Here is a 25,138-nt window from a genome sequence, read left to right on the forward strand (position 1 = left end):
AAAAGAACTACAAAACACCATGAAAAATGCATTTAACGTTAATAAAAAGTATGTTCTCTATAACTACGAAGATGTGAAGAAACAAAACCCGGAAGTAAAAATGGCTGGCAGGGAGCACGGCCGTTTCATTGGGCCGTGGGATGGGGGAGGAGCTTCTCTATGTTTAGGACTTGCCACTCTGTCCCCAGTCAGCTGTGATGTCTCTCTGGGTTGTGCTGGTTGCTCTGACTGATGTGGCAAGTGTCCCCTGGCCCCTCCCTCTCGGGGACATCCCTCCTGAATCGGCCCACTCAGCTGCGAGGGGAAGGCCCCGAGGGAAGGGCACCACTCTTCAGGCCAGAACATATTTCAGAGATTCTTAGAAAAGAAGCAAACGAAAACACTTCCTAACAGCCACCTCACTAGTAACAGCTTTGAAAGTCAGGGTGAGGAGGTAAAGGGCCAAGGTCAGAGGTCAAGGCCTGTGCCTGGGGACCCACAGGCAAGGGGTAAGAGGCCAGGAGCTTCAGCTGCCTCCTTGGGCTGCAGAACCCACTCACCTCGTACAGCCCCTCGAAGAACGTGTTCTTGTCCTCTGTGCTCCACGACTCCCACTGCCGCCGCACCTTCTTGCCTTCTTCCTTCTCACCGCCTGAAGACCCTAAGTTCCGGGAGGAGGAGCGAGAGCCCCCTGCAGGGGCAGCGGGGGCAACCCCAGACCCATTTCCGGCTGATGATCCGCCACCGTCAGCTCCTTCGAAAGAAAGAACCATATGGCCATCTGTGTCCGAAAGCGGGCTGCCCTGGGGCCCACCCGGGCCCCGCCCCCAGCTCCACCAGCGAGTGACATTGTCCTGCCCTGACCTCTGACTCTCGAGAGAAAGTTTAAACAGTGAGTAAAAGGAGAGCATTTATGTGGCACCACCAAAGCACAAGGACAAGGTCCCGCCGAAGCACACAGCTCCTTTCCCGCTGTGAACGAAAACCGCACGGCGTCTTTCCTTCTCAATTGAGGTTTGAGGTGAAATAATTTTTTCAAATAAATTGAAATTCAAACTCAAGAAAACATTTAAATGTATATAAGACACTACCTTCTTTGAGGTACAATCAATACTTAAATATGGACCACGTGATACCTCAGCACCTTTTAAAAGTCCTGGGACTTCCCTGGTGGTCCAGTGGTTAGGATTCCACGCCTCCACTGCAGGGGGCAAGGGTTCGATCCCTGTTCAGGGAACTAAGATCCCACATGCCGCACAGTGCGGCCAAAAAAAAAGGTCTTAAAACTCCTTTTTCCTGATCACTTTCCACCAAGAAAATCTGGTGTTCTGAGAGTGACCGACAACCCACAAATGCTCTTAAAGCATCAGTTCCTAATCTTAAGACAAGTCCTTGAAAACCCTGCCGAGAGGGGAGAGCACGTAAAGTACAGCATGGGGGCACCAAACGCCGGGGCACCAAACGCCGGCCGGGACTGAGAACTCTGTGCTCCCAGGAGAAGCAGGCAATAAACCAGAGGTAAAGGTCACAGATAACAATTTTACGACCTGACCCAATCCTCCCACCCATCTCAGTTCCTTCCTCTCAGAGGGAAGGGGAACTCCCAGCATATCCCTGTGATAACCAGCATTCTCTTTTCACGGAACTGCAGGACCATCCAACGGTGAGAAATCTGCAAACTCTGAACAACAAGGGTGAAAAGAATATCATAAAAATAAAAGTACTTAAAAAAGGAAAAGCTAAACAAATACAGATTATTGTTAAATGCTTTCTTAACGAGATAATCATGAGCTTTTCCATCAGGATCCACTTCCTCATCAATCTGGGGTGGGGGGGCCCTGGGCAGCCATGTGCACACTGGGGCTCAGGGCCACGTTTCCCTCACCCCCTTGACAGGGCTCTGCCTCCAAAGGGGATGAAAGACAATCATGAGAAATAAAAGAAATGAAAAAGTAAAAGTCCGTTATTCCACATATGTTTGCAAAGACTATCCCTGAAGAAACACAAGAGCAGGGGCTGCCTGGGGTATGGGGCAGGGGGGTGGGGTCACTCTCCCCTCTTACATCTTGTCGCGTCTTTGTGCGCTGTGGGTCCATGTCATTACATCAACATGAGTATCTGAAAACAGCTGATCCCATCAGTCAGCTATCAGAAAGCAGAATGTTTTCATACATGCAGAAAAAACTACTCGGCTACATGGAATGCATTTGATTCTCTCATGTGGAAAGGTGTATAAGGCTAGCAGTGAGCTACCTTCGTAAAGCAACACGAGTGGGTAACAAAATCACTGTTTATCAGAGCTGTAGTGCCCAATTAGCCACTAACAAGGCTATTTAAATTTAAATACTAATTAAAATTAAATAAAATAAAAACCCCAGTTCCTCAGTCACACCAGCCTCATTTCTAGTCGTCAGTGTCCACATGTGGCCAGCGGCTCCTGTGCCGGACAGCACAGGACCTTACTATCACTGCAGAAAGTGCCACTGGCCAGCACTGTATTTGAATGTTCAACCTTCACGGTCCTAAACACACTGTTACAGAATAAGACATAATCAGGTTTAAAGCGTTTCACAGCTGCTCCCTTCCCATCCGGCAGGCACAACAGAACTGCACCTCAGGATCTCTGAGCTCCAGAGTGGGCAAAGGACGCACTGAACACGTGGTCTGACTTTGTCCATTCCTCACCAAACCGAACCAAACCCCGACCTAATTAATGAGCTTAGCACATCGCGAGATGTTTTCAACAGGTGTGGCAACTTAGAGCACATTTACAGGGATAATCAGTTTCATTCCATTTCTAGTAGGTCAGAGACACTTTGTTATGAGCTGAAGACTGGGTTATGAGTGCCATTTAAACTCCACTCTTGGGACCTCCCTGGTCCAGTGGCTAAGAGTCCCCGCTCCCAGTGCAGGGGACCTGGGTTCAACCCCTGGTCAGGGAACTAGATCCTGCGTGCCGAAACTAAGACCTGGCACAGCCAAGTAAATAAATATTTAATAAATAAACGCCACTCTCAAAAGAAGTTCTGGTTGATTTGGAGCCCACAGTTCCTCATGTGTACTCATCTGAGGAAGGGCTGTCTGTCTACCTCTGCACCACCCACAACAAAGGATTTCAGTGTCATTTTCAACTTTTGACAAAACCCTCACTAAACTCTCTTTTTCCAAAACAATGGCAACTTGCTGACAGTCACAGCTCAGGTTTACCTTTGCCAGCCCACGCTGGTGTCAATATACTTGAGAGTAACACACACACATTGTTAAAAATTCTATAAGGCGGGCTTCCCTGGTGGCGCAGTGGTTGAAAGTCCGCCTGCCGATGCAGGGGACACGGGTTCGTGCCCCGGGCCGGGAAGATCCCACATGCCGCGGAGCGGCTGGGCCTGTGAGCCATGGTCGCTGAGCCTGCGCCGCAACAGGAGAGGCCACAACAGTGAGAGGCCCGCGTACCGAAAAAAAAAAAATTCTATAAGGGAAACGTCTTGCTGGCTTTTGTGAAATTTCACTGGTGACCTGAGACACGGAGGATGAACAGTGAAGAAAAACAGAATGGAAGCATCACTGAGCTGAAAGGGACCTAAGGGGTAGCGCACAGAATACACCAAACCAGCAGATGTGAAAGAAGGTACAACAGTAAAAGTGGCTCCGTGGAGGCCCACGAGGCAGCCAACCACACTGCAGAGCAGCGGGCCACTCTCCCCCAGCCAGAGGTCAGCTGCACAGATGCTCAGCCTCTCCTGCTCTCGTTTCAAAAACGGTATGTCCTCAGTAGAGGAAAATAAAGCAAAACGAACTTTCAGGAAAGAAAGCAAATCACCCTCAGGCAACCATTTCTAACATTTGGTGCTCGTCATTCTAGACCTTGAATGCTTTTTAAAAGTAAAGTAAAATCACAAAACTTTAGGGGGCAAGGAGAACATGGCACCTGGTACATCCCTGAAATTTCAGATGAGGAAGAGGAGAGGCATCACCACTTTACGTCAGGCTCCTTCAAGGGCTGCAGCTCAAGCAGAAAAAAAAGCAGGAAGCAGGATCAGAGACACTGGTAGAACGAGATGGTGACCCAGGAAAAGTTCAGACAAAAACAGTGATGACCGAAGGGGGAAAACAGAGAAGCAAGTAAGGAGGACAGAAGCAGCAGGAAGGTAAGCGGGGGAGACAGTTTTGAACAGGACTCAGTGGGCGTGGGGGCTCTCCCTGGGGGTGGGAGTGGGTGTGTGCCCAGCCAAAAGCACAGGGCCGAAGTCAACACTCTACCTGTGTCTGTGTTTCTGAGGCCATAAAGAGGGTTAGCGAGAGTCTGCACCATGAGACGTCAGTACCCGAGGAACCAGAAGAGAAACGATGCACAAGAATGGGAGCCCCGCAGCGAGCTCTGTGAAAGCAGGAAGAGCCACACCAGGCATCACACAGCAAAGGCTCAGTGAGAGCTTGGGAACTGACACGGCACAGGCTGGGGGCTCCACAGCTTGCCCTGCCCCTCACCCACCCAGGCCCCTGCGACCCAGTGCCTTCCCTCACAACCCACTTCAAGCCACAGTCCTCTAGCCGCTCAGGGGCCACCTGGCTTCTCCCCTTTCCCGTTTCTGCTGCCACTTTCCCAGGCCAGCTCCACACCACCTCTGAGCAAGGTGATTCTAACCACCCCCTCTCTGGTCTCCCAGACCACCAACCCCGCCGCAGCCACTCTCCAGGGCTCACATTTGAGGGACACAGACGTGTGGCCTCGGTCCACCTTTTCCGCTGCCCGCCCATCCATCCACTCCGGACAAGCTCGACTGCCCGCCCTCCTCCGCATGCACCCTCCCAACACCCAAGCAGCAGAGAACCACCCATCTGCCCGCCAGGGAAGCCCAGACGCAGGTGGAGCAGCCTACCCAACACACTGCCACCCTGCCACCGTGCCCGTGGGCCTGGATGTGAGGGACACGGAGGTGCAGAGCCCCACGGAGCACGTCCAGATGCCTCCTCCCTTCTGTCCCCATGGCGTGCAGTCACCTCTTTTCAGGACGGCGAAACGGAGGCTCTGAAGGCGGGAAAGCCGTATGGTCCCTGGGCAGCAGGAGCCAAACCAGAGGCCCGGACTCACACTCCAGACCTGGGCGTTGTCCTCCTGGGACACATGACATCGTGGTGGCTGCCACCGTGTCGGCTGCCACCGTGTCAAGGCTGCTTCGGTATTTATGACACACAGAGCCACAAAAGTCAGAAGCTAGAGGGAACTTGATCTCAGTGTCCCCCTCAGTCTGTGACAGATGAGGAAATAGGTTCAAAGACTGCCTGGTGCCACCAGCCAGGGAGTGGCAGGGCTCAAGACTCCAGAGGATGCTGTGACTTAACTAGGGGAGACGCAGAGGATGTAGTCACAGTCCATCACAGCACACAATCCTGTCCTGAGCCTTCCTCTGGAGCTTGCCGAACTTCTCTCCAAGCGATACATCAAAATCCCAGAGGGACGGAAGACCCGCCGAACTCAAGGGCGTCAGAAATGTCCATCCCAGCAGGAGGGGACACACGGGCCTCCCTGACCAGCTCCACCCGCTCTAGACTAGAAGGGCATTCCTGGTGTCTTTGTGCCCACCCGCCCCAGCTTGGGGCACCTTCTGGCGCAGCAGAGAGCACAGCCCGGGAGGGGCGGCACACACCATGCGGTCCCAACACGGGACCCTCAGGTCGCGGTCAGTCCAGACGGGAGGTGCGATGCCAAGGCTCCCAGAGGTGCTTCCGTGCCTCTCATAACACACACATCCGTGTCACATGCTGAACAGACAGCTGTGGCTCAGGGGACACCCTCCCTACCAGGGCCACGCAGAGGGGAAGACGTCAAGCAAGCCAATTCCCAGTCAGAGTGTCACCCAACAGACAAATCCAAATGCCTCCCCTGGGCCCGCCGCTGCCCCGAGAGCTGCAGGCCTCCCACCAGGATCCCTCCTGGGCATTAGTCGCTCCATCTGTCTCTAGGGCCCCTGTCCCGGGTCCCCCTCAGCGCCCTCCACATGCAGACCTGGGCCGGCCACCCTCCAAGACTTCTCGCTCCTCTCGCAAACGTTTGAGAAAAACACAACCACAATCCCTGTGTTCCTACTAAAACGTATGCCCTCCTCATCGAATACTGTGAAGGTTTCCTAAATGTTTCTGTAAGTAATTCTTGATCTCCCACCAAACCACAGACCCCAGGAACGTCTTCTTCTCCCAGCATTTCACACGTGGTTCTTCAGTGGTAAGAACACCGCCGTTACTTGATGTGATAAACTGCACACCACCATCCAGGACGAAGCTGGTTTTCACATTTGTGACTCTGCTATCTGAAATCACCCCTCTGCTATCCTTGTATCTTTGTATCACCAAAACAAGACACAACGTACTATATGAAATGAAAATCCTGAAGTATGTATGGTTGGCAGGCACAAGACAATTCCAGACGCTCACGAGACATCATGGAAACAACACTACTGTTGACATTAAAAGTCAAGGAAGTATTTGAAAATTAGCTCAGCCTTCAAACCAAAACACAACTGTTACCTTACCTACTTGTCCATACTATCTATTCACATCTTTGACATGAAGCAAATGCCATCTGTACAACTCTGAACTGAATCATTCACCCAGAACCTCTGGTTTACGGGTATTTTCCTCTCTGTCCTGCACGGCTACATCATGGTCTCTGAAGTGGCCTGGGCCACAGGTCTCCTGACCTACTGTGCCCGGGGCAGGGGGGAGCTGTGTCACACAACAGGACCACGTGTCATGGTTGTCATGTCTTCCCCATAAGTAGCATCACACAAGGAGTGAGGTATGTACTGGACAGAGGTGGGAGAATGTCCTGGCTTCCCTCCTCTTCTCCCAGCAAGGTCTGAGGGCTTTCACAGAGCTTGACGTCCCCGCCCAGGTGGGACACTGGGATGACAGTCGTCATGTACTGGATCAGACTGGGCACAAGAACCACAGAGCACCAGCCTTGGTGGTTTCGAGAGCGTCAGATGTGTCCCCCTGCCCTCGGAGGGTACAGGAAGCAGGGACTTCTCCACCCAGCCGCCCAGGCCTGGCCCAAGTGCCTGGTGAGGGAGGACAAGAGTGACTGCAGTGCAGACTGTAGGTGAAGCCACACCAAGCCCGGGGCCTCCGAGAAGCAAGGGCTAAGCAGAGCCCGCCTGGGAGACAACTGCCCTGACTTCGGGCACTGTACCCCAGGACCCCAGTCATTCTGCACAGCAGACTCCTTCGCCCCTGAGTTAAGGGAAGCGCAGCTTCAGCCGCTGTCGCACCCGACCCACTTTGAAAGTAAGGAACCTGAAGTTCAGGCAGGTCGAGCACCTCTCCCCTGCCCCCAGCTGAACTGGCCACAGGGGCTCTGGGTGGGGAAACCGGGACTCCTGACTGCTGGCTCACCCTTCTTCCCTAAAGGACACCCTTCTCCCAAAGGTCGACTGCCTCAGGGTGAGGTACCTCATAAGATGTCTTTTAAAAACACCTAGGGCTTCCCTGATGGCACAGTGGTTGAGAGTCCGCCTGCCGATGCAGGGGACACGGGTTCATGCCCCCGTCCGGTAAGATCCCACATGCCGCGGAGCGGCTGGGCCCATGAGCCATGGCCGCTGAGCCCGCGCGTCCGGAGCCTGTGCTCCGCGGAGGGAGAGGCCACAACAGTGAGAGGCCCGCGTACCGCAAAAAAAAAAAAAAAAAAAAAAAAAAACACACCTAGAAGCTACAGGCAGGCCCCAGATTATGAAAAATATACTTTCTGTACACTGATTCACTGATTAAGTAAAGTAAAGCCAGGTGACGCCACCCGACTGTGGAGACGGTGCATCTTACGACTGGCTCCCCCGACTCTGTAGAACAAAGTTCCTGGGTGGGGGAGGGAAAGGGACAGCAATGGAAATGGAGGGTCTGACTCTGCCTCCACCTCAGGCATCCCCTCAGCCCAATTGTCCTGCCAGGGCAGCAGCTTGGGGGCATTCCTGGGACCTCTACCCCCTACCTCCCGACAGGTGACCTCCTCCCACCCTGTCCACCTGTTCAGACTCAGCCTGCAGCTCCCCTGACCTCGCAGCCAGGCACATTTTCCCTAAGAGAAGCCTGTTAACCAGCCACGCAGGGCTTCACAGCATTATTTATTGCGGTGAGGCAGGAACTAGCATTATCCCCATTTATAGACCAAGAAATTGAGATGCACTAGTTTGCCCCGAATCACCCAGATTGTGAACTGGCGAAACAGGGAAGGGCATGAGGGCTGTTTCCCGGCCCGTGTTTCCAAAGACTGTGAATCCAGTCTCAAGTGTGTCCTCAGGCCACTCTGGGCACACGGTAGTGCCAGAGGAGCATTTATTTTGGCATCAAGCAGATCCACTGGTTTCTGATCTGCAGCTTACCTTCTGTCTAGTTGAGCACGCTGTTTGAACAACAAACCTTAGTGTCTGCACACATTTAAAAGCTAAGCAACAGAGATGCAAGATGCTTGGTGCACTTGCGCTAAACCATTGCTACCTTCCCTTTACCAACTCAAAAAGAATTTAATTCAGACATGTACTACAAAAAAAGTTATTTTTTACTGAAGTTGGCAAGAGTCTATTCTTATAAAAAAAGAAAAGACATATTTGTGTGGAGAGAAGCCAAATGAGAACTTCCTTTCCTCCACAAGCCTTTTCCTCCCAAACCCACAGCAAAGTTCTCCATCCATTAAAATTGAAACTGGAAAGCGGTAAGTAATCAACCAAAGGAACCTCCCACAGCTGGACTGTGATTATTTCTCAAATATAATGGAAATTTTATTTTTCTGAAGTGAAAAAACTGTAAAATGCCAGTACTGTTCACTCCCTTACTGGTCCATGCTCATCACTCCAGGTGGAGAATTCCATGGCCTGTAAGACTAATAGCTCCTCCAAGAATCCTTTCCAAAGATTACGGGCATGCTGTCACAACTGACCTTCTTTCTGCCTGTTAAGGGGGCTGTGAGGGAAGCAGAGGTTGCCCTGAGGCAGGAGGGGGGATGTCCTGGGCGTGGTGAGTGCATCCAAAGGAAGCTCAGGGCACATCCCAGAGGAAGCCTCACTAGAAAGCTCAAGGCCAGAAGCAGGCCGAGAAGTTCTGTGAAGCAGAGGAAACATGCTTTCGACTCCTCTCCTAAACGCCACCATTACAGTTTAGCTTTATTATTCACTTAAACAAACATCTGCTTGCTAAAACAGGAAAATGCATAAGCCACAAGAAGCACAAATTCTAACAACTCTCCATTTTACTAGTGGAAAGTGGATTGCTGCTCCAAGCCACACCTTGGGCAAGAACCAAGAACAGATCTGACACAAGGCTAACCCAGGAAACCTTCTCCATCCGAGCCACACTCAAGTATGCAAACGAAAGCAAACTTCTCCTCACCCGACTGCCAAAATTCTAACTGAAGTTTCAGCATCACTTCACCTCACATACAGGTAGCCATTTACAGGGGACAGAGCGCTTTCACGCCGGTGCCTCATTTCATTTTAGCAGCCACACATGGAGAGAGTGGAGCAGTCAGTCCCTGCTGTTCCTCCTTTCACAGGTGAGGATGCCTCTCCAATGGAAAAGCAGGCTTGAGGTCAAGCAAGCAGACCAAGGTCAGAGGGCCAGAGGAATGAGGCCAAGAACTTGACTGGACACCAGAGCCAGGGCTTCTGAAGCTACAAACAAACCCTTGAAGGAACCACAGCAGCTCACACACGATAACTTACACCTATCTGTAACTGGGAACAAAAACCTATTTTTTTACAAAACAAAGCCAATAAAACAAATTAACATTTTCCTAATTGATCAGCAACTTTCACACCAAAATAAGCTTCTATGAGCCAAGTTTTGACTTCTGAAACATACAGCATTACCTTATACGTACATCTTCAAGTAAGTATACTTACATCAAAAGTCTTTACCAAAAGACCAAGTAAGGCCATGATTTCAGAGGCCAGTCCTCCTCAGCTGAGAAGGAGGCAGAATCAGCAAGCTTAACTGCACACATTTGGCCCAGATCTCCAAAATGGGCTCTCCATTAGCGCCTGAGGTATTTCCTTCTTAAAATTATCAGGACCACATAATAAATTTAAATTGCCATTTCCCAAGGAACTAAGTGACAGTTTTTTCATGCAAAACTCACTAGAAAATGGTGTTACATTTGCTACCTATAAAAATGCTGCAAACGTGGCCTGAAACAAAAGGGATGTTAAGAACAATTCACTTGGACTTCCCTGGTGGCGCTGTGGTTAAGAATCCGCCTGCCAATGCAGGGGACACGGGTTCCATCCCTGGTCCGGGAAGATCCCACATGCCGCAGAGCAACTAAGCCTGTGCACCACAACTGCTGCGCGTGCGCTCTGGAGACCGTGGGCCACAACTACTGAGCCTGCGTGCCACAACTACTGAAGACCGTGCATCTAGAGCCTGTGCTCCGCAACAAGAGAAGCCACCGTAATGAGAAGCCCACACACCACAACAAAAAGTAGCCCCCGCTCACCCCAACTAGAGAAAGCCCGCACACAGCAAGGAAGACCTAACACAGCCAAAAATAAATAAACAAATTTATTTAAAAAAAAAAGAACAATTCACTTGTACAATTAACAAAAAGCAGAATGCTAAAATATAAATAGACACAAGCAGAAAACAATGGGGAACTGGCAGATCGGGAACAAAAAAGCCGTAATATTCTCAACAACCTGAGAATACCACGACAAATACTGTAGACTGTTACTCATTTACATCACGCCACAGATGTTTTCACCACTCACTACACCAGGGGAGATGTTTTCATGGCACTCAAGGAAACCTTAGTTGAAACTCCAAGGCCACGTCTTGATGCCCTTAAAATTTTCAAGCCTAGCATACTTGAAGTGGAGGGTGATGAGCCCAAGTCAGACCCTTCGGATCTCTCATTTTCGGCTTATCAATCTCTCCCCAACTGAGTTTCAAAAGCCCATTTCTTTGTTGTATTTCCACACATCTGAGTCTGGGGAAGAGATACAGCACGTATTTTCTCAATCCATTTCTAAACTATTGTCTGCTGTTTAAAATAACCTACCATATAAATCATTAAGGAGGCTTTGGGGGGGAAAAACCAACCTTCAGAAATCTATTGTGTTTGCCCAAAGAAGGAATACTTACTGCCTCTTAACATAGTTTAAATACAGAAAGAAACAGTCTCTTTGGAGGAGAAAAGGGTCATGTCCCCCTGCAAAGTGCCACCTAAAGTGTGGGTGCTGGACAAATGTGGGAGCAGGAGCTGGGTGGAGGCAGGGAGGCGGGGAGGGAAGGGTCCCTTCTCCACCCCCGGGGAGTGCAGGGAACACCCTGCAAGAGGCTGGGGTCCCCCGTACCTTTTCCGCGGGGCCCTGAGCTGCCCGCGCTGCTGCTCCCCCCGGCGCAGGACGAGTCCTTCCTGAGCCTCTTGCTCTGCGGCCTCACGCTGGACCTGAGGAAGTGGTGCTGGTCCTGGGGGCAGGAGGGCGGTGGGGACGGGGCCTGCGGGCCGCCCGAGGGGGCCTGGGGGCCGTCGCCGCCGTCCCGGGGGGTCTTGCCGTCCCTCTTTGTGCCACCGCTCTCCTCGGCCGCGTCCCCGCCGCCGGGCCCCTCTCCTTCCAGCGAGTCCTCATCGGCCGACCTCTTGCCCAGCCTCTTGAGCCCTTCCTCCCCGCCGCCGCCGTCTCCCAACTTCACTGTCATCCTGGCCGGGGAGGGGAAGAGGGGACCCCGGTGAGGCGCGCGGCCCGCAGCCTGCGAGAAGTTTAGCCGCACCGATCCCCTCTCAACATGGCCGCCGTTGTTTGTTCCAGATCCCCTCCCGCGGCCCGCCCGCCCCAGCCCGGCCAGCCGGGCCTGAGCCGCCGCCCGCCCGACCCCGGCCCGGACCCCCGCGCGCCCGCCCGCCCGACGTCCAGGAAACGGCGGCTGGCGGCGAGGAGGCGGCGGGGCGGCAGCTGGGCGGCCGCACCCGGACGGCCCTGCCCGTGCGGCGCCCCGGCCCGGGGTCGGAAAGGGGGCATGTGGCCCGGGCCGGGGTCCCGGGGTCCCGGAGCCACCTACCCAGCCGGCCCACGGCTCATGGCCTGCGCGCTGGGCAGCCCGCGCGCCGGCCTCGCTCCCAGCGCTGCCTGGGCCGGCCTGGCCTCCGCGCCCGCGTCCCCCGACCCCACCCCTCCCCGCCCCCCAAAACGCGCAGGACTCCGGGCCCGCGCACCTGCCCCGCAAGCCTGCCCCCAAAGTTAGCCCCGGAGCGGGGTCGAGGGGCCCGGATCGACCCCGGCAGGGGAGAGGCGCGGGCTCGCCTGCGTGCTGCACAGGGAACTCCATGGTGGCCCGCGGCTGCCGGTCCGCCTGCTTATTTTAAAACAGACATAAAGAATAATAAGCTCGGGGTTTCTGGGAATCTTGCTTCGGAGGGTGGGATATGTGTGCTGCTGCGGGGATTTACGAATTGAAAATGCTTTTGCAACAAAGGAGCCTGTTGCATGGAACAGGTTGGAGCCACCTATGAAAGTGACAGCACACTTATGTCCAGGTAAGAATGGATAGAAGAGAATTGTGTTAAAACTCTCGGTAACCATGAATAAAAATCTCGCTTTAACTTTGTTACCCTCTGTTGTGAGCAATGTCAACAACAAAATGTGACAACTCTAAAATGTGGACCAAAAAGCAGATCCACTCAGTTTATGCAGAGAATCAGACACTATCAACATTGTAAACCCAGAAAGTCAGTAATGTGTACATGCGATGAAGCAAGAAAGATCAACAGGTGTTGATACTATGCCCAAACTCTGTTTGACATGCTCAACACGACTGCTGAGAATGGGAACATTTTCATTTAAAAGGAAAATGAGAGCAAAACATCAAGGCCAACAATGAAATACGTTAACAGGAGTAAGGACCTTTCATAAAAAGATTTGGAAATGATTAAAATCATAACAATACCTGCTACTGCTCTTAAGTATTATGCCTCAAAACTATCTGTTACAGTATTCATCTGTTGAAATTGATGTCATAAATCATCTGAATTCATACCAGTTTAAAAAAAAAACCTGCCAAAGAATAGAACTATACAAGACAGATACTACCCAAACTTAAAGGACTTCATGACATAGAACATCTCACTATTCACTTATCTTATCCATTTCTACTTAAGAAACCTGAAAATATCCTAAAGGGCCTTCCTCTGGGTTATAGTGTGGAAAACCCTATTCCCAGGGACCTATCATCCCAAAGCTACCCACATAACCCAGGACCTGGGCGAAGGTTACATCAGCTACAACAGAATAAACTTGCCCGTTCGCCAGGTTGAATATTGGAAGACACTAAACTGAATACAAAAGGACGTTGCTTTTCAGAATTAAAAGGATATTAACACATTTCAGAGTTTTCCCTGAAGGGAAAAGGAAAACATGGAGATGGAATCCTTTTACCGAATACCTCCAACCTTACTTCCTGACCCTGCACAGAGGTGGAATCACCTCAAACCCAATCCCGGCTGGACAGCATTTGCCACATTTCGGGAAAGGAAAAGCAAAACCTTCCCTATCCGGCGGATTTCTGGCTGCACACAAAGAGCGCTGTCTACGCAACACTTCTGAGTCCGGGCTCCCGCGAGCCGCCCCGACAAAGCACCGCATAGTAACCACCGCCGCCAGGGCTTAGGCCACTTCTCCCTCAGCCCCGCTCCGGCTGGGAGCCGGGCCTCGCCGTGACAGCCGGTCGGGGCGGCCCACCCCACCCGAGCCCCAGCCTCCCGTCACCTTTTTCATCAAAGCCTCGCAGCAGCCTGGCTTCCCGGGCCCCCCGGGGTCCTGTCGGGCAGCCCCGGCCCCCGAGCGCCGGCTGCTGAGAGGTCGCAACGCCGGCGTGGTTCTCCCGCCTTGGAAGCAGTTGCCGAGCGGCCCTCGCCCCGGCACGTCCCCTCCGCTGCCGGCGTGCGGCTGACGGGGCTGCGGGCGCCGGTGCTGCGGCCGCTCAGCCTCCCAGAGGCCCGGCCCGCGGCGCACAGGAGCAGTTCCGGTTACGGCGGCCGGCGAAGTCCGCGGGGCCGACGCGCGGGGCGGGGCCGGGGCGGCGGGAGCGCGGGCCGGGGCGGGGCGACGCGCGCGGGACCGAGCACGCCGAGGTTTCCAGCGGGCGCGCCCCCTCAGGGGTGCTCCCATTGGTCGGCGGCGGGAGCGCGCGCTTGCACGCACGGACGCTGGGCGGGGGCGGAGGGCGGGCCCGCAAAGCTGGTAATGTTGTGACGCCAGTCTCGCGGCAGTGCGGACTGGTACGTCTCTCCGGATTGGTGAATCGACAGCCAATAGAATGAGAGCCTAGGCTGTGATTGGCCCGGGCCGTGTTGACGGATGCGTGAGAAGAAAACGCCGCCTGAGCTCTGAGTCTTGAATCCGGCGCGAACCGGCGTTTAATGAAAAAGTGTAAAAGTGTAACTGAGGCAGATAAACACACCCTTTATTGAATTGAGTGCATGCTTTTAAAGTTCCTTAGCGTTGCGGCTGTTGCTGGGCACTTAGGTTGTTTTTCTTCGTTTCGGCGATAAAGGAGTGTTTTAAATTCTAGTGTTTATGGCCCCTGATAAGAGCGATGGTGTTTAAGGGTACAAACTTGAAAAGAGTAGTATCTAATGCACAGTATAATGGATAGACAGTAATATTGTACCATATGTAATGTGATAAATATCTCTACATGCTAATCATATACAAATGTATCAAAGCAACGTTCTGTATACCTTAAACTTACGCAATGTTAAATGTCACATTTATTCAATAAAATTCTAGTGTTTATGAAGATGGTTTTTTTTAAAATAGAATTTTCCTTGTATGTGTGTGATCCAGCGCCTAGCTCCTCCGATTAGGTAGTACCTACATTTTCCTATTATTTTTTTATTTGTTTAACAATGTGGACCTTTTTGCTGCTTTTTGCTATAGTTTTTTAAATGAATGACATTACTTTTTTTTTTTTTCCAAAATTAGTTTAACCCACCAGACCGTTAGGCCAGGGCAGCACGTTGCTAATGCCTTAGGGAATGCAGTCTGCCGCCAGGGTTAGAAACCAGGTTAGTTTCTAACCGGATGAACTTGTATCGTTGGCTACTATTTTCTCTCCAATGGCGTCCCTAAGGCCCCCAAAGCACTGAGGGCATGTCATAAGTTAACAGCTTCAAGGAACCATATTGAATCCACTGGCTGTACTCATAAATTCTCTTGAACGACACCCTCCTCGAGACAAAGCAGACATAGCAGAGTCTAGCAAACCTTTGAGGGTCCAAAAGACCCAGCAATAAGATTGACCAGAGAGGAAAGAATCTTAAAGATGGCGTTCCGTCTCTTTCCCAGTCTCTCTGCTGCCTTCCTACCTAACTGACCTACGCGGTTGGAAACGTAACTACAGGAGCGGGTCCCCAACCGGCCGTGTATTCCTATCACATCTAGAAGAATTTGTCAGCTTCCCTTCTCTGCGCAGAAAGGCATATCGTGGCCTCTTGGCCCCCATTTACGAGCTAGCGTTTTTAAGTCTAGACAGCGGATGCGAAAGGGGTAAATCGCCCTGCAGCACCGCGGAGCTCGCCACCCGCTGGAGGAATCCTGCCCTCGGCTCCGCACGAACATTCCCGATCGTCTTCGGCTCTTTCCGGCCTCTCGTGGAGTTTCGGGCGGCCTCGGCGTCCGCTAGCTCAGCTTCAGCTGTATCCGCCTTGGGCTCGCAGCCGTTGTCCCGGCAACGCGCGGCGGCGCTGCGGCCCAGCCAAGGTGAGTGCGGTCCCCGGCCCCGGGCCCAGGAGCAGAGGGACTGGGGGCCGGGAGCCGGGGAGGAGGGCGACGACGAGGCGGGGCCGGGGAGGGGCTCGGGAGGCCTGGGCGGCTCGCGGTGTCGGGCGGTTCCGGGGGCCCGGAGCCTGGGCCCGGGAGGAGGGCAACGCCGAGGTGCGCGGGACTCCCTTCGCGCTCCCTCCCGGATTATTTTCGTCCAGAAATCCTGCTTGGGCCGAGCGCCCGAGCGCGTGGCTGGTCAGGCTGAGGCTTGGGGGTGCGGGGCGGGCGTCCGAACGGTCAGCGCGAGACAAGGGCCACCTCCGGCGCAGACAGGTCTGACTGAGGGCCGCGTGGCTGCTTGAGGCCCGGGGGAGCTGACCCGGTGGCGAGGAGGCGGCGCCGGAGGCGCTCGCGGTAACACTGGGCCTGGGAGGGAATCAGAAAACCACCTTTCTGCGCTGTCAGTACTGCGGCCCGGGGAACCGCACGCATGGTCCAAACCAGAGATGGCGTTCCTTCTTGTCCATGGGATGAAGCTATGACCCTGCACTGCTGAGGCCCCGGGGGCTGTGGTGGGGGCGGTGGTGAGGCGTTTCCGGGTGGCGCCTAGTGCCTGCCCCCACACCTCTCCACTCTGCCGCCATTGCCTCTAAGTCCTCTGGTTCCCTCCCGCAGCATCTCCAAGCAGTAATGCAACTGAAGTTATTATCCTTAGTACCACGATCCGCTCAGTTGAAAGACCTTAACATTTTCTTTCCCAGAAGGTGGTTTAATGGAGGCGTAAAGACCTTGCACCGCTGGAGGTGAGAGAATCAAATCGGTGAGAATAAATGGAATTCTTTTCTTTTCCCCAAAATTTATATATTGTCAAATCGCCTTATGTTCTAGAGACCCTGAGGGTTTTTTTTTTGTTTTTTTTTTGTTTTTTGGGTTTTTTTTTGCAGTACGCGGGCCTCTCACTGTTGTGGCCTCTCCCATTGCGGAGCACAGGCTCCGGACGCGCAGGCTCAGCGGCCATGGCTCACGAGTCCAGCCACTCCTTGGCATGTGGGATCTTCCCGGACCGGGGCACGAACCCGTGTCCCCTGCATCGGCAGGCGGACTCTCAACCACTGCGCCACCAGGGAAGCCCTAACCCCCTTTTTACAACTGTTCCAGGGCTGGGGATGCTCCGATGGCACCTCACCCTGTGGGGTAGATAATCTGGTAGGGAGTGGAGGATGGTCAGTCAAACACACATTTACAGTAAACTCTGAATGCAGCAGTGGAGAAATACAGGGTTCTATGAGGACTCTGGGCAGAAGCACTGGACAACGTAGAAATCAAGTCCAAGAGCTCAATGGTGGAAAAGAGGCTTCTTGAATACCCAAAGCAGGGATGTCAGGGAGAGAGCTTCTGGGAAAGCCCCAGGCAGGAAGAAGGTAATTTAAAGATCTTTCAGCATACTTGCTTATTACAAAGTTATGTTTGAAATAAAAGATAGAGGAAATCAGGTTTAACTTTTTCAAGTGCTATTATAATTCTTTCTCTATCATTACAACAAAATTAATATGTTACTCATTTTTCCAAGGCATATTTTCAGCAAGTAAACTTGTTAAACATGAATAAGAATTTCCCATAGCTCAGAATTTAGACCCTTGATTGGATGCAACATATTAAAATTCACTTTAAAATGTTTCCTTGGGCTTCCCTGGTGGCGCAGTGGTTGAGAGACCGCCTGCCGATGCAGGGGACACGGGTTCGTGCCCCGGTCCGGGAAGATCCCACATGCCGCGGAGCAGCTGGGCCCGTGAGCCATGGCCGCTGAGCCTGTGCGTCCAGAGCCTGTGCTCCAAAACGGGAGAGGCCACAACAGTGAGAGGCCTGCGTACCGCAGAAAAAAAAAAAAAAAAAAGGTTTCCTTGCTGCATTAGACTGCCCAGTTTTTAACCTGGTGTGTCTCGTTGTCAGTGGCTCTGTGTGAGCATTTGCATGAGGTCTTTACTCAAGGAAGCCAGAGCCCTGACCAGTGTGCATGTCCCCTAAGTGATGTGTGCAGGACCCAGATCCTGCCCTCTCCCCTGACTCCAGCCCCAAATCCCCCTGCTCCTCTGGCCAGTGGCCAGCTACTCCCCTAGGAGTCCTGAATGGGTTGCTCTTCAGCTTGTGGTGGGTATATATCAGGGTATATATTCATAAGAGAAAGATAAACATTTGAAATGTGACTGTTCATTTCTACCCACCTGCCTTCTAGCTTCTGGAAGAACAGAGTTTCCCTCTCTAGACCCAATCTGAGCCTTCATGGCTTCCTCTGATACAACTATTGTATTGCTAAAAGCAAATGGCATAGTCCATTCCCTACTCTGATGATAGAATTTTGCAGGAGCTAGATAACTTTTTTGCACAGTTTTTTTTGTTGTGGTTAAATATACATAATATAAGATTTACTATTTTAACCGTTTGTAAGTATACAGTTCAGCAGTGGCATTAAGTACATTCACATTGTTGTGCAGTCATCACCACCATCCATCTCCAGAATTTTTTTCATCTTCCCAAACTGAAACCTGTATACAATAAACTCTAATACCCCATCCCTGCCTGCAGCAGGCCCTGTCAACTACCAATCTACTTTCTGTCTCTATGAATCTGATGACTCTAAGTACATTATATAAGTGAATCATACAGTATTTGTTCTTTTGTGTCTGGCTTATTTCACTTCTTCTAGGTTCATCTATGTTGTAACATGTGTCAGAATTTCATTCCATTTTAAGGCTAAATAATACTCCACTGTATGAATATACCACATTTTGTTTATTCATTCATTTGTTGATAGACATTTGGGTTGTGTCCACCTTTTCACTATGAATAATGCTGCTATGAATATTGTGTTCAAATATCTGTTCAAATCCCTGCTTTCAATTCTTTTAGGTATATATCCAGAACTGGAATTGCTGAATTATATGGTAATTCTATGTTTGATATTTAGAGACCTAAATATCTGTTTAGGTATTGTTTTGATGGCAGTATGTGTTATTCCTTTCCATCATTCAGGTCTAATCCCTTGCCTCTAATTGTATATTTTTCCTGTTAGAGACCTCTTCCACATAAAATTGCGTATTATTGGTCTGAAGGGGTGTTGATAAGTTGCCGAATGTCTTGTAGGTTTGTGATGCTTCTTTTTCCTAATTCTATATATAGTAGTTTTGTTTTGTTCAAGACCAACAGGACTTGGTTGTCTTTTCCCTCCAGGTTTCAGCCCTGACCAGGCCCGCGTTTTGTCATGGCCCTCTACTTTGACCACCGCATAGAAGCCCCAGATGCAGTTGGGTCTCCCTCCCACATCAGTTGGCACCCCGTTCACCCATTCCTGGCAGTCGCTTCCATTAGCACAGCCTCAGGAGGCAGTGTGGATATATATCGGGAGCAAGTGAGTGCAGAAAGCAGCAATTCTGACTGCAGTAGTTTCTGGCTCTTGTCTCTCTTTTGTTCATGTGTGTGTGTGTGTGTGTGTGTGTATGTGTTTGTGTGTGTGTGTTTCTCACTGAGGTCCAAACTCCCAATATTATAAAAGCCCTATCATGTGAATAACTCTTTTACCCCTGCTATTTAGTTTTGGGGACATATTTAGGAATGCTCAAGGCAGAATCCACAGTCAATTCATGGTCACCAGCAAGGTTGTCTGTCCATCCCTCTCCAGCCTCCCGTTGGCCATTTGAAACTATTTGTTTCCTGGAGCTACCATAACAAATTATCACAAATTGGGTGACTTAAAACAACAGAAATTTATTCTCTCATAGTTCTGGAGGCCATAAGTCTCCAACCACAGGTTAGCAGGGCCCTGTCCTCTCCGAAGGCTCTAGTGGAGGATCTGTTCCATGTTTCATATTAGCTTCCAGTGTAGCCAGCAGTCCTTGGTGCTCCTCGGCTGGGACCTGTATCACTCCAGCCTCTCCCTCCATCCTCACACAGCCACCTGCTCTGTGTGGCCATGTCTCTTTCCTCCTCACATAAGGGCACCAGTCATACTGGACTAGGGCCCACTCTAATGACCTTGTCTTAACTTGATCATCTGCAAAGACCCTATTTTCAGATAAGGTCACATCACAAGTACCAGGGGTTAGGACTTCAACACATCTTTTTGGGGTGCACAATTCAATTCATAACAGAAACTTTCTAGACGCTCCTCCTACTTCACCAAGAAAGATGGATTTCCTTTCCTACTCCCTCCTCTTCCCTCTGCAGTCTTGATGTCACCCCTGAAATTTCACCCAAGCAGCCACACTCATCAGTGATGGCTACATACGTGTCCTGCTGTCCCTGCCCCCCACACATTCCACCCTCTTGTAGGGTCCTCTGGAGAGCACACCTGAGGGTCTTCCTCACCCGGCCCCCTTCATCCAGGCCACCCCCTTCCCCGCCGGGCCCTCCAGCCTTCCCCCCGTCCCAGACAGGCCTGCCGTTGGCCCCCCTCAGAGCACATCCAGGCCTCTTCTCCCTCTATTTCCTCCTTCTGGGGTTGCATTACCATCTATCAGTGGATGACTTACAAGCCTGCGGCTGTAGCCCACCAGTCACCCCCAACCCCTGAGCAAGCCCTCCCCTCATACTCCACAAAGGACAAACCCTCCTGGTATGCTCATCTTGGTCTCATCCCAGGTGTGGGTCAGTATTTGGCCCCAGTGCCAAGCACAGTGTCGCCAACTATTTCAGAGTAGATGCCTCCCTTCTGGGAGTCAGACAGCTCTCCAATATGAATCATAAAATTTTCTTTAGAGTAAATATTATTAAATCCAAAATATTAGCAATTTTAGATTTTTTTTTCCTACACTGCGCAGCTTGTGGGATCTTAGTTCCCCAACCAGGGATTGAACCCGGGCCACGGCAGTGAAAGTGCCAAGTCCTAACCACTGGACCACCGGGGAATTCCCTAGATAAAATTTTAAATTTTAGAAAATTTAAAATATACTAGTACAAAACAAAGTGTACTTCCTGTGTTTCTAATTGGCACAAGGAGACCATTAGGATTTCAAAATAATGATTTATTGGATGATAATGAGGTCACAGACGTAGCAGGTGTAACTGAGTTTACTAGGAAGAGCCCAATAGAAGTACTGAGAACAAACTGAATTAATCTCTGAAAACACATTTATACCTTAAAACTACTGCCTTAGAAAATTCTAGAAAACACAAGCATATACCAGCACGTATTCAATTAGCTGTCACAGCAATGACATCATCACACATCACAGAGCTCCGGAAAACTGCACTGTACACTCATGAGAGAATGAGAGTTAACGGGGCAGATGATGTCTTCCTGTCATCCTGAACATGACTTTGGCGTCACAGACCCCAAAAACGTTCTCGGGTCACCTCACTACACTTTGAGAACCTTGGGTCAACACACTTCACCTGCTGGCCCACTGCTTCTTTTTGTAAATAAAGTTTTATTGAACTCCCTGGCGGTCCAGTGGTTAGGACTCAGAGCTTCCACTGCAGGGGGCCCAGGTTTGATCCCTGGTCAGGGCACTAAGATCCCGCAAGCCACACGGCGTGGCCAAAAAAATAAATAAATAAAAATAAACGGAAAAAAATATGAAGTAAATAAAGTTTTATTGATAAACTGGTCCATGGGGTCAGTTGAATATTTACCTTATGCTTTCATAGTTCAGCTGAGGCAAGATGGGTGTTTCTATGAAAACTAAATAGAATATTTCCTTAACAAACTGCTCATTATGTCCTCTAGCTGATGTCATTCCATTGACGAGGCAGAAATTCTTAGAGTAGCGGCCACTCCCTGTAAAATAAAGAATTTACCTCGTGTGTCACAGGGTGAGTGCGTGCCAGACACGCATATCGAGAGGTCGTTCCGGGTCACCTCCCTCTGCTGGCACCCGACGCGGCTGATCCTGGCTATTGGCTGGGAGACCGGAGAAGTGGTCGCGTTTAATAAGCAAGACAAGGAGCAGCATGCAGTACCCCCGACGCAAACCGCCGACATCACCGTCCTCAACTGGAGCCCCAACGGGAACTGCCTGGTGTCGGGGGATAGGGTAAGCAGACACACTGAGACACTGACTTCAGATCTCTGCATTGCCCTGTCCATGCTCTTAGGGACCAAATTATTAGAAACTTGCGGTTGCTGAGTTCAACTGATTTTGTCGGCTGTCATGGCAGATTTTGTTTTATATTGGGAGGAAGGTTTGAATGTTTTATTCTACCATCTCACTCTGTGGCAAAAGTTTGTAATTTTTTAAATGAACGTTTCTAGGTAAGTACATTCACAAAGATGAGGTGGTGCTTCATGTACCCCCAAACCCCACCTTCCCTGAGCACACCGCTTCATTGCCTAGGAGTCCCTGGTCCTGATCATCTGGCCCAGGGCTTCCTAAGCAGGTCAGTTTGCCCCCAGGGGACACTTTGCTATGTCTGGGGAGATTTTTTGTTGTCACAGTGGTGGTGGTGGGGGGTGCTTTCTACTGGCATCTGGCGGGTAGAGGCAAGAGATACTGCTCAACATCCTCCGATGCTCAGGGCAGACCCCACAGCAGAGAATTACCAGCTCAAGAAGTCAACAGTACACAGGCTGAGAAACGTGGTCTAGATCTGTTTGATTCAAAAATGACAGCAGAAATTGTACAATGTGTTTATTTATTTTACATGTTTAAGGTAATACATTTACATGTTTCAAAGTTCAAAAAATACGAAAAGGTATATACTCGAAAGACTCTCCAGCCCCACCCCCATCCACTCCCTCCCCTTCCCTACCCTCCAGCACCTACAGCTTCTTCAGGTCTCTCCAGCGCTCCTTCAGTACACACAGGAACACACAATGCATTCTCTCCCCAACTTCCAATTTTGAAAAATTTCAAACCTTTAGGGGAGTTGAAAAAATAGTACAAACAACACCCTTGTACCCTTCCCATGAATTCAGTAGCTGTTAATGTTTTGACACATCTGCTCTCTCTCTATATCTGTATTTTTTCCCCACATATTTGAGAGTTTGTCACAGGCATCATACTTCATGCGTAAGTGCTTTGGCGTCGATCTCCTAGGAGCGTAACCACGTGTGCTGTCGCACTCAGGAGGGTGAAGCCCATGAACTGGTTTCCACTGCTGTGCTATCGGTGTGACAGCTTCTTCTGCTGTACCAGTAACGTCTGTGCTGATTTTGTCCTTACCCAGAAGCCAGCCAAGCACCACGCTTTGCGTTTGGCCGCCATTTCTCTTTGGTCTCCTTCATCAGAACTGGTCCCTGGTCTTGTCTTTTCTTTCTTCTCTCTCTTTTTTTTTTTTTTTTGGTCTTTCATGACATCAACATTTTGAAGGGTCCAGACTAGTTACCTTGTAGATTGTCCCTTGGTTTAGATCTGTGTGGTTGTCTCCTCATGACTGGCTTTAGGTTAAACGTCTTGGCTGGGAGCTTCACAGGGAGGGCGTCGTCCCTTTCCTATCTTCCTCGGTCCTTTTCACATGAGGGCAGTGCCCAGTGCACCCTGTTCTGTTTCTGGCTTTTCACCTGACGCCGCATCTTCCAGGTCTTTCCATCATGGTGCACGGTGAACCTCCTTGATCTCTTTTAACCTGCCCTTCATTACACCAACGTGTTATCATTTACTTCCTCAGCCTCTGTGGATAAACGGTCTCCAGTCCTTTGCTGGACAGGGACACAGTGGCTGGCCTCATGCTTTTGTCCTTTTGCACATGTGAAAGTTTAGAGAAATTCCTGGAGGTGGGATCCAGGGCATGCGCTTGTGGTTTGGTGAGTGTCCCTACACCTCCCTCCATGGGGCTTGACCAGCTCCCACCAACCCACGAGCGTGTCGTATCCAAGCTCAGAATTTTGCCTGGAAAAGTGCTATATCGGTTGTGTTCTAGTTTGTGTTTCTCTTCTTGAGGGTGAGTATTACTTAGAAGAGCCATTTATACTTCCTTTCTGTTCATATCACTCATCCACTGTTCTATTTATCCTTTTGTCTGGATTTTTCTTCTATTTTTCTAGTCTATTCCCACCTAATGGCATTGTTCTGCCCCCAGATTCCTATTTCTTTGGTGATTTTTCCCACCTCCTTGCTCAGAAAATCCCCTAGAGGAATAAAGAATTCAGGGTCACTGAATGCCATCATTCTCATCTTGCCTTTATTAAGAAGCAACTAACAGAGTAGATGACTCAGGCACGAAACAAAGCCCAGGTTGGTGCTGACCAAGTCTTGGAGTCAGGATTTAAGAACAGAAATACCTAGCACTTCTCTAAGAAAATCTACAACTGTGCTGGTCCTAATTTCATACTGGACTCAGGCAGAGAAGTAATAACAAATGAACAGACACACTCAGAGCACTGACCTCTGAGACACCTGCTCGCAGGCTTGGCCCAGGGTCTTTTCCACTCTCCCACCAGAGACCCAGTTTGATTGCCATGAGACCAACCAAACCTGCTGAAGCAGGAAGACACATGTAATCTGCAGCCCTCAGAGTGTCTCACGGTCTCCAGGGACAGGAGCAGAGCTCCGACATCCGGAACCGCGAGTGAGGTGTCTGCTGCCAGCATCCGCCTCTCAGGGCCCCTTCCTGCACAGCCGTCTCTCTCCTGTGCCATCCGTCCAGGAGGCTGCTGGAAACAAAGGAATCCACCCGCTCCAGTTTCACCCCAGAGATGACCTGCCCTTCCTCCTCTGTCCCAAGTCCAGCTCGGGCCAGGTGCCCCCTGTGCAGCCACCCTTGGGCCTGGGGCAGTGGGGGGATCCCTGGAAGAGGACACCAGGCGGACACTTGGTTGGTGAAGAAGCGGGGAGCTTCTGCGTGTCCAGGGCTCATCTCCCTCGCACTCTCCTACTGGACAAGAGCTGAAGGTGAGGAGCAAGTGCACCTACACAAGGGAAAGGGCAAGTCGCTTCCTGATCTCTGAGATAAACCATTAGTGAGCCAGCTGTGTGAAGTGACAATGTGTCCCGACAGTCGTATCTGGAGCCCTAACTTCACACTAGTCCCTTAGCACGTTCACCTCCTGCTCTGCACGGGACTGGTTTCCCACCTGAGGGTGAGATGCTCTCGCTTTTCCTTCAAGTCTTACTGGATAAAGTTATTTGAATGAAGTGACCTGGAAGAAATGGCAGCGAGTAAAGAGACCACTCTGAACACAAAGGATCCCCGCTCAGGAGTAGTAAGAGGTGCAAAAACCACTTAAAATTTAGGGGCAATGAGCAGGAGGCCCCGAAGAGGCATCTGCTTTGCCATCTTCTACTTGGCGTCTGCATGTCTATCTGGTTACAGGAGACCTGAGGTGACCTCCTGTGGCCTCCCCTCCGCGCGCGCGCGCGCGTGCGTGCGTGTGTGTGTGTGTGTGTGTGTGTGTCCCCCTTGTATCAGAACAGGGGTCTGCAGTATTCTGAGCAGAAACCACTGCTCCAGGGGCTCCAGACGTTTCCATCCTTCAACTTCTT

The 25,138-nt window shown here is 51.0% G+C and overlaps 2 protein-coding genes across 16 annotated transcripts in view; one reads left to right on the forward strand and one right to left on the reverse strand.

The window, feature by feature from the left end:
- CRAMP1 (cramped chromatin regulator homolog 1) overlaps positions 1 to 13,986 on the reverse strand; it is a 60,851-nt gene extending 46,865 nt beyond the window's left edge. For 6 of the 7 annotated variants that reach the window (XR_014017541.1, XM_081255542.1, XM_081255541.1 and 3 more), the window contains exons 1-3: positions 12,022 to 12,110; positions 11,316 to 11,662; positions 540 to 733 (exon numbers count right to left, since the gene is read on the reverse strand). Coding sequence is in view for 6 of the 7 variants with exons in the window: in XM_081255542.1 (XP_081111668.1) it covers positions 540 to 733; positions 11,316 to 11,662; positions 12,022 to 12,041 (561 nt within the window). In the remaining variant the exon portion in view is untranslated. Of the gene's footprint in view, positions 1 to 539; positions 734 to 11,315; positions 11,663 to 12,021; positions 12,111 to 13,724 lie in introns of those variants that run through there. The other variant, XM_081255539.1, reaches the window with a different exon arrangement.
- Positions 13,987 to 15,612: 1,626 nt separating this feature from the next.
- The window catches only part of IFT140 (intraflagellar transport 140), a 70,791-nt gene continuing 61,265 nt past the window's right edge, over positions 15,613 to 25,138 (forward strand). For 3 of the 9 annotated variants that reach the window (XM_081257682.1, XM_081257688.1, XM_081257689.1), the window contains exons 1-4: positions 15,613 to 15,719; positions 16,484 to 16,542; positions 18,951 to 19,128; positions 21,530 to 21,751. In XM_081257682.1, the coding sequence (XP_081113808.1) occupies positions 18,982 to 19,128; positions 21,530 to 21,751 (369 nt within the window). In that variant the 5' untranslated portion in view covers positions 15,613 to 15,719; positions 16,484 to 16,542; positions 18,951 to 18,981. Of the gene's footprint in view, positions 15,720 to 15,753; positions 15,894 to 16,483; positions 16,543 to 18,792; positions 18,864 to 18,950; positions 19,129 to 21,529; positions 21,752 to 25,138 lie in introns of those variants that run through there. The other 6 variants (XM_081257686.1, XM_081257687.1, XM_081257685.1 and 3 more) reach the window with 6 other exon arrangements.

Source organism: Mesoplodon bidens (genome assembly GCF_964165515.1).
Source record: "Mesoplodon bidens genome assembly, chromosome: 15".
Lineage (NCBI taxonomy): Eukaryota > Metazoa > Chordata > Mammalia > Artiodactyla > Ziphiidae > Mesoplodon > Mesoplodon bidens.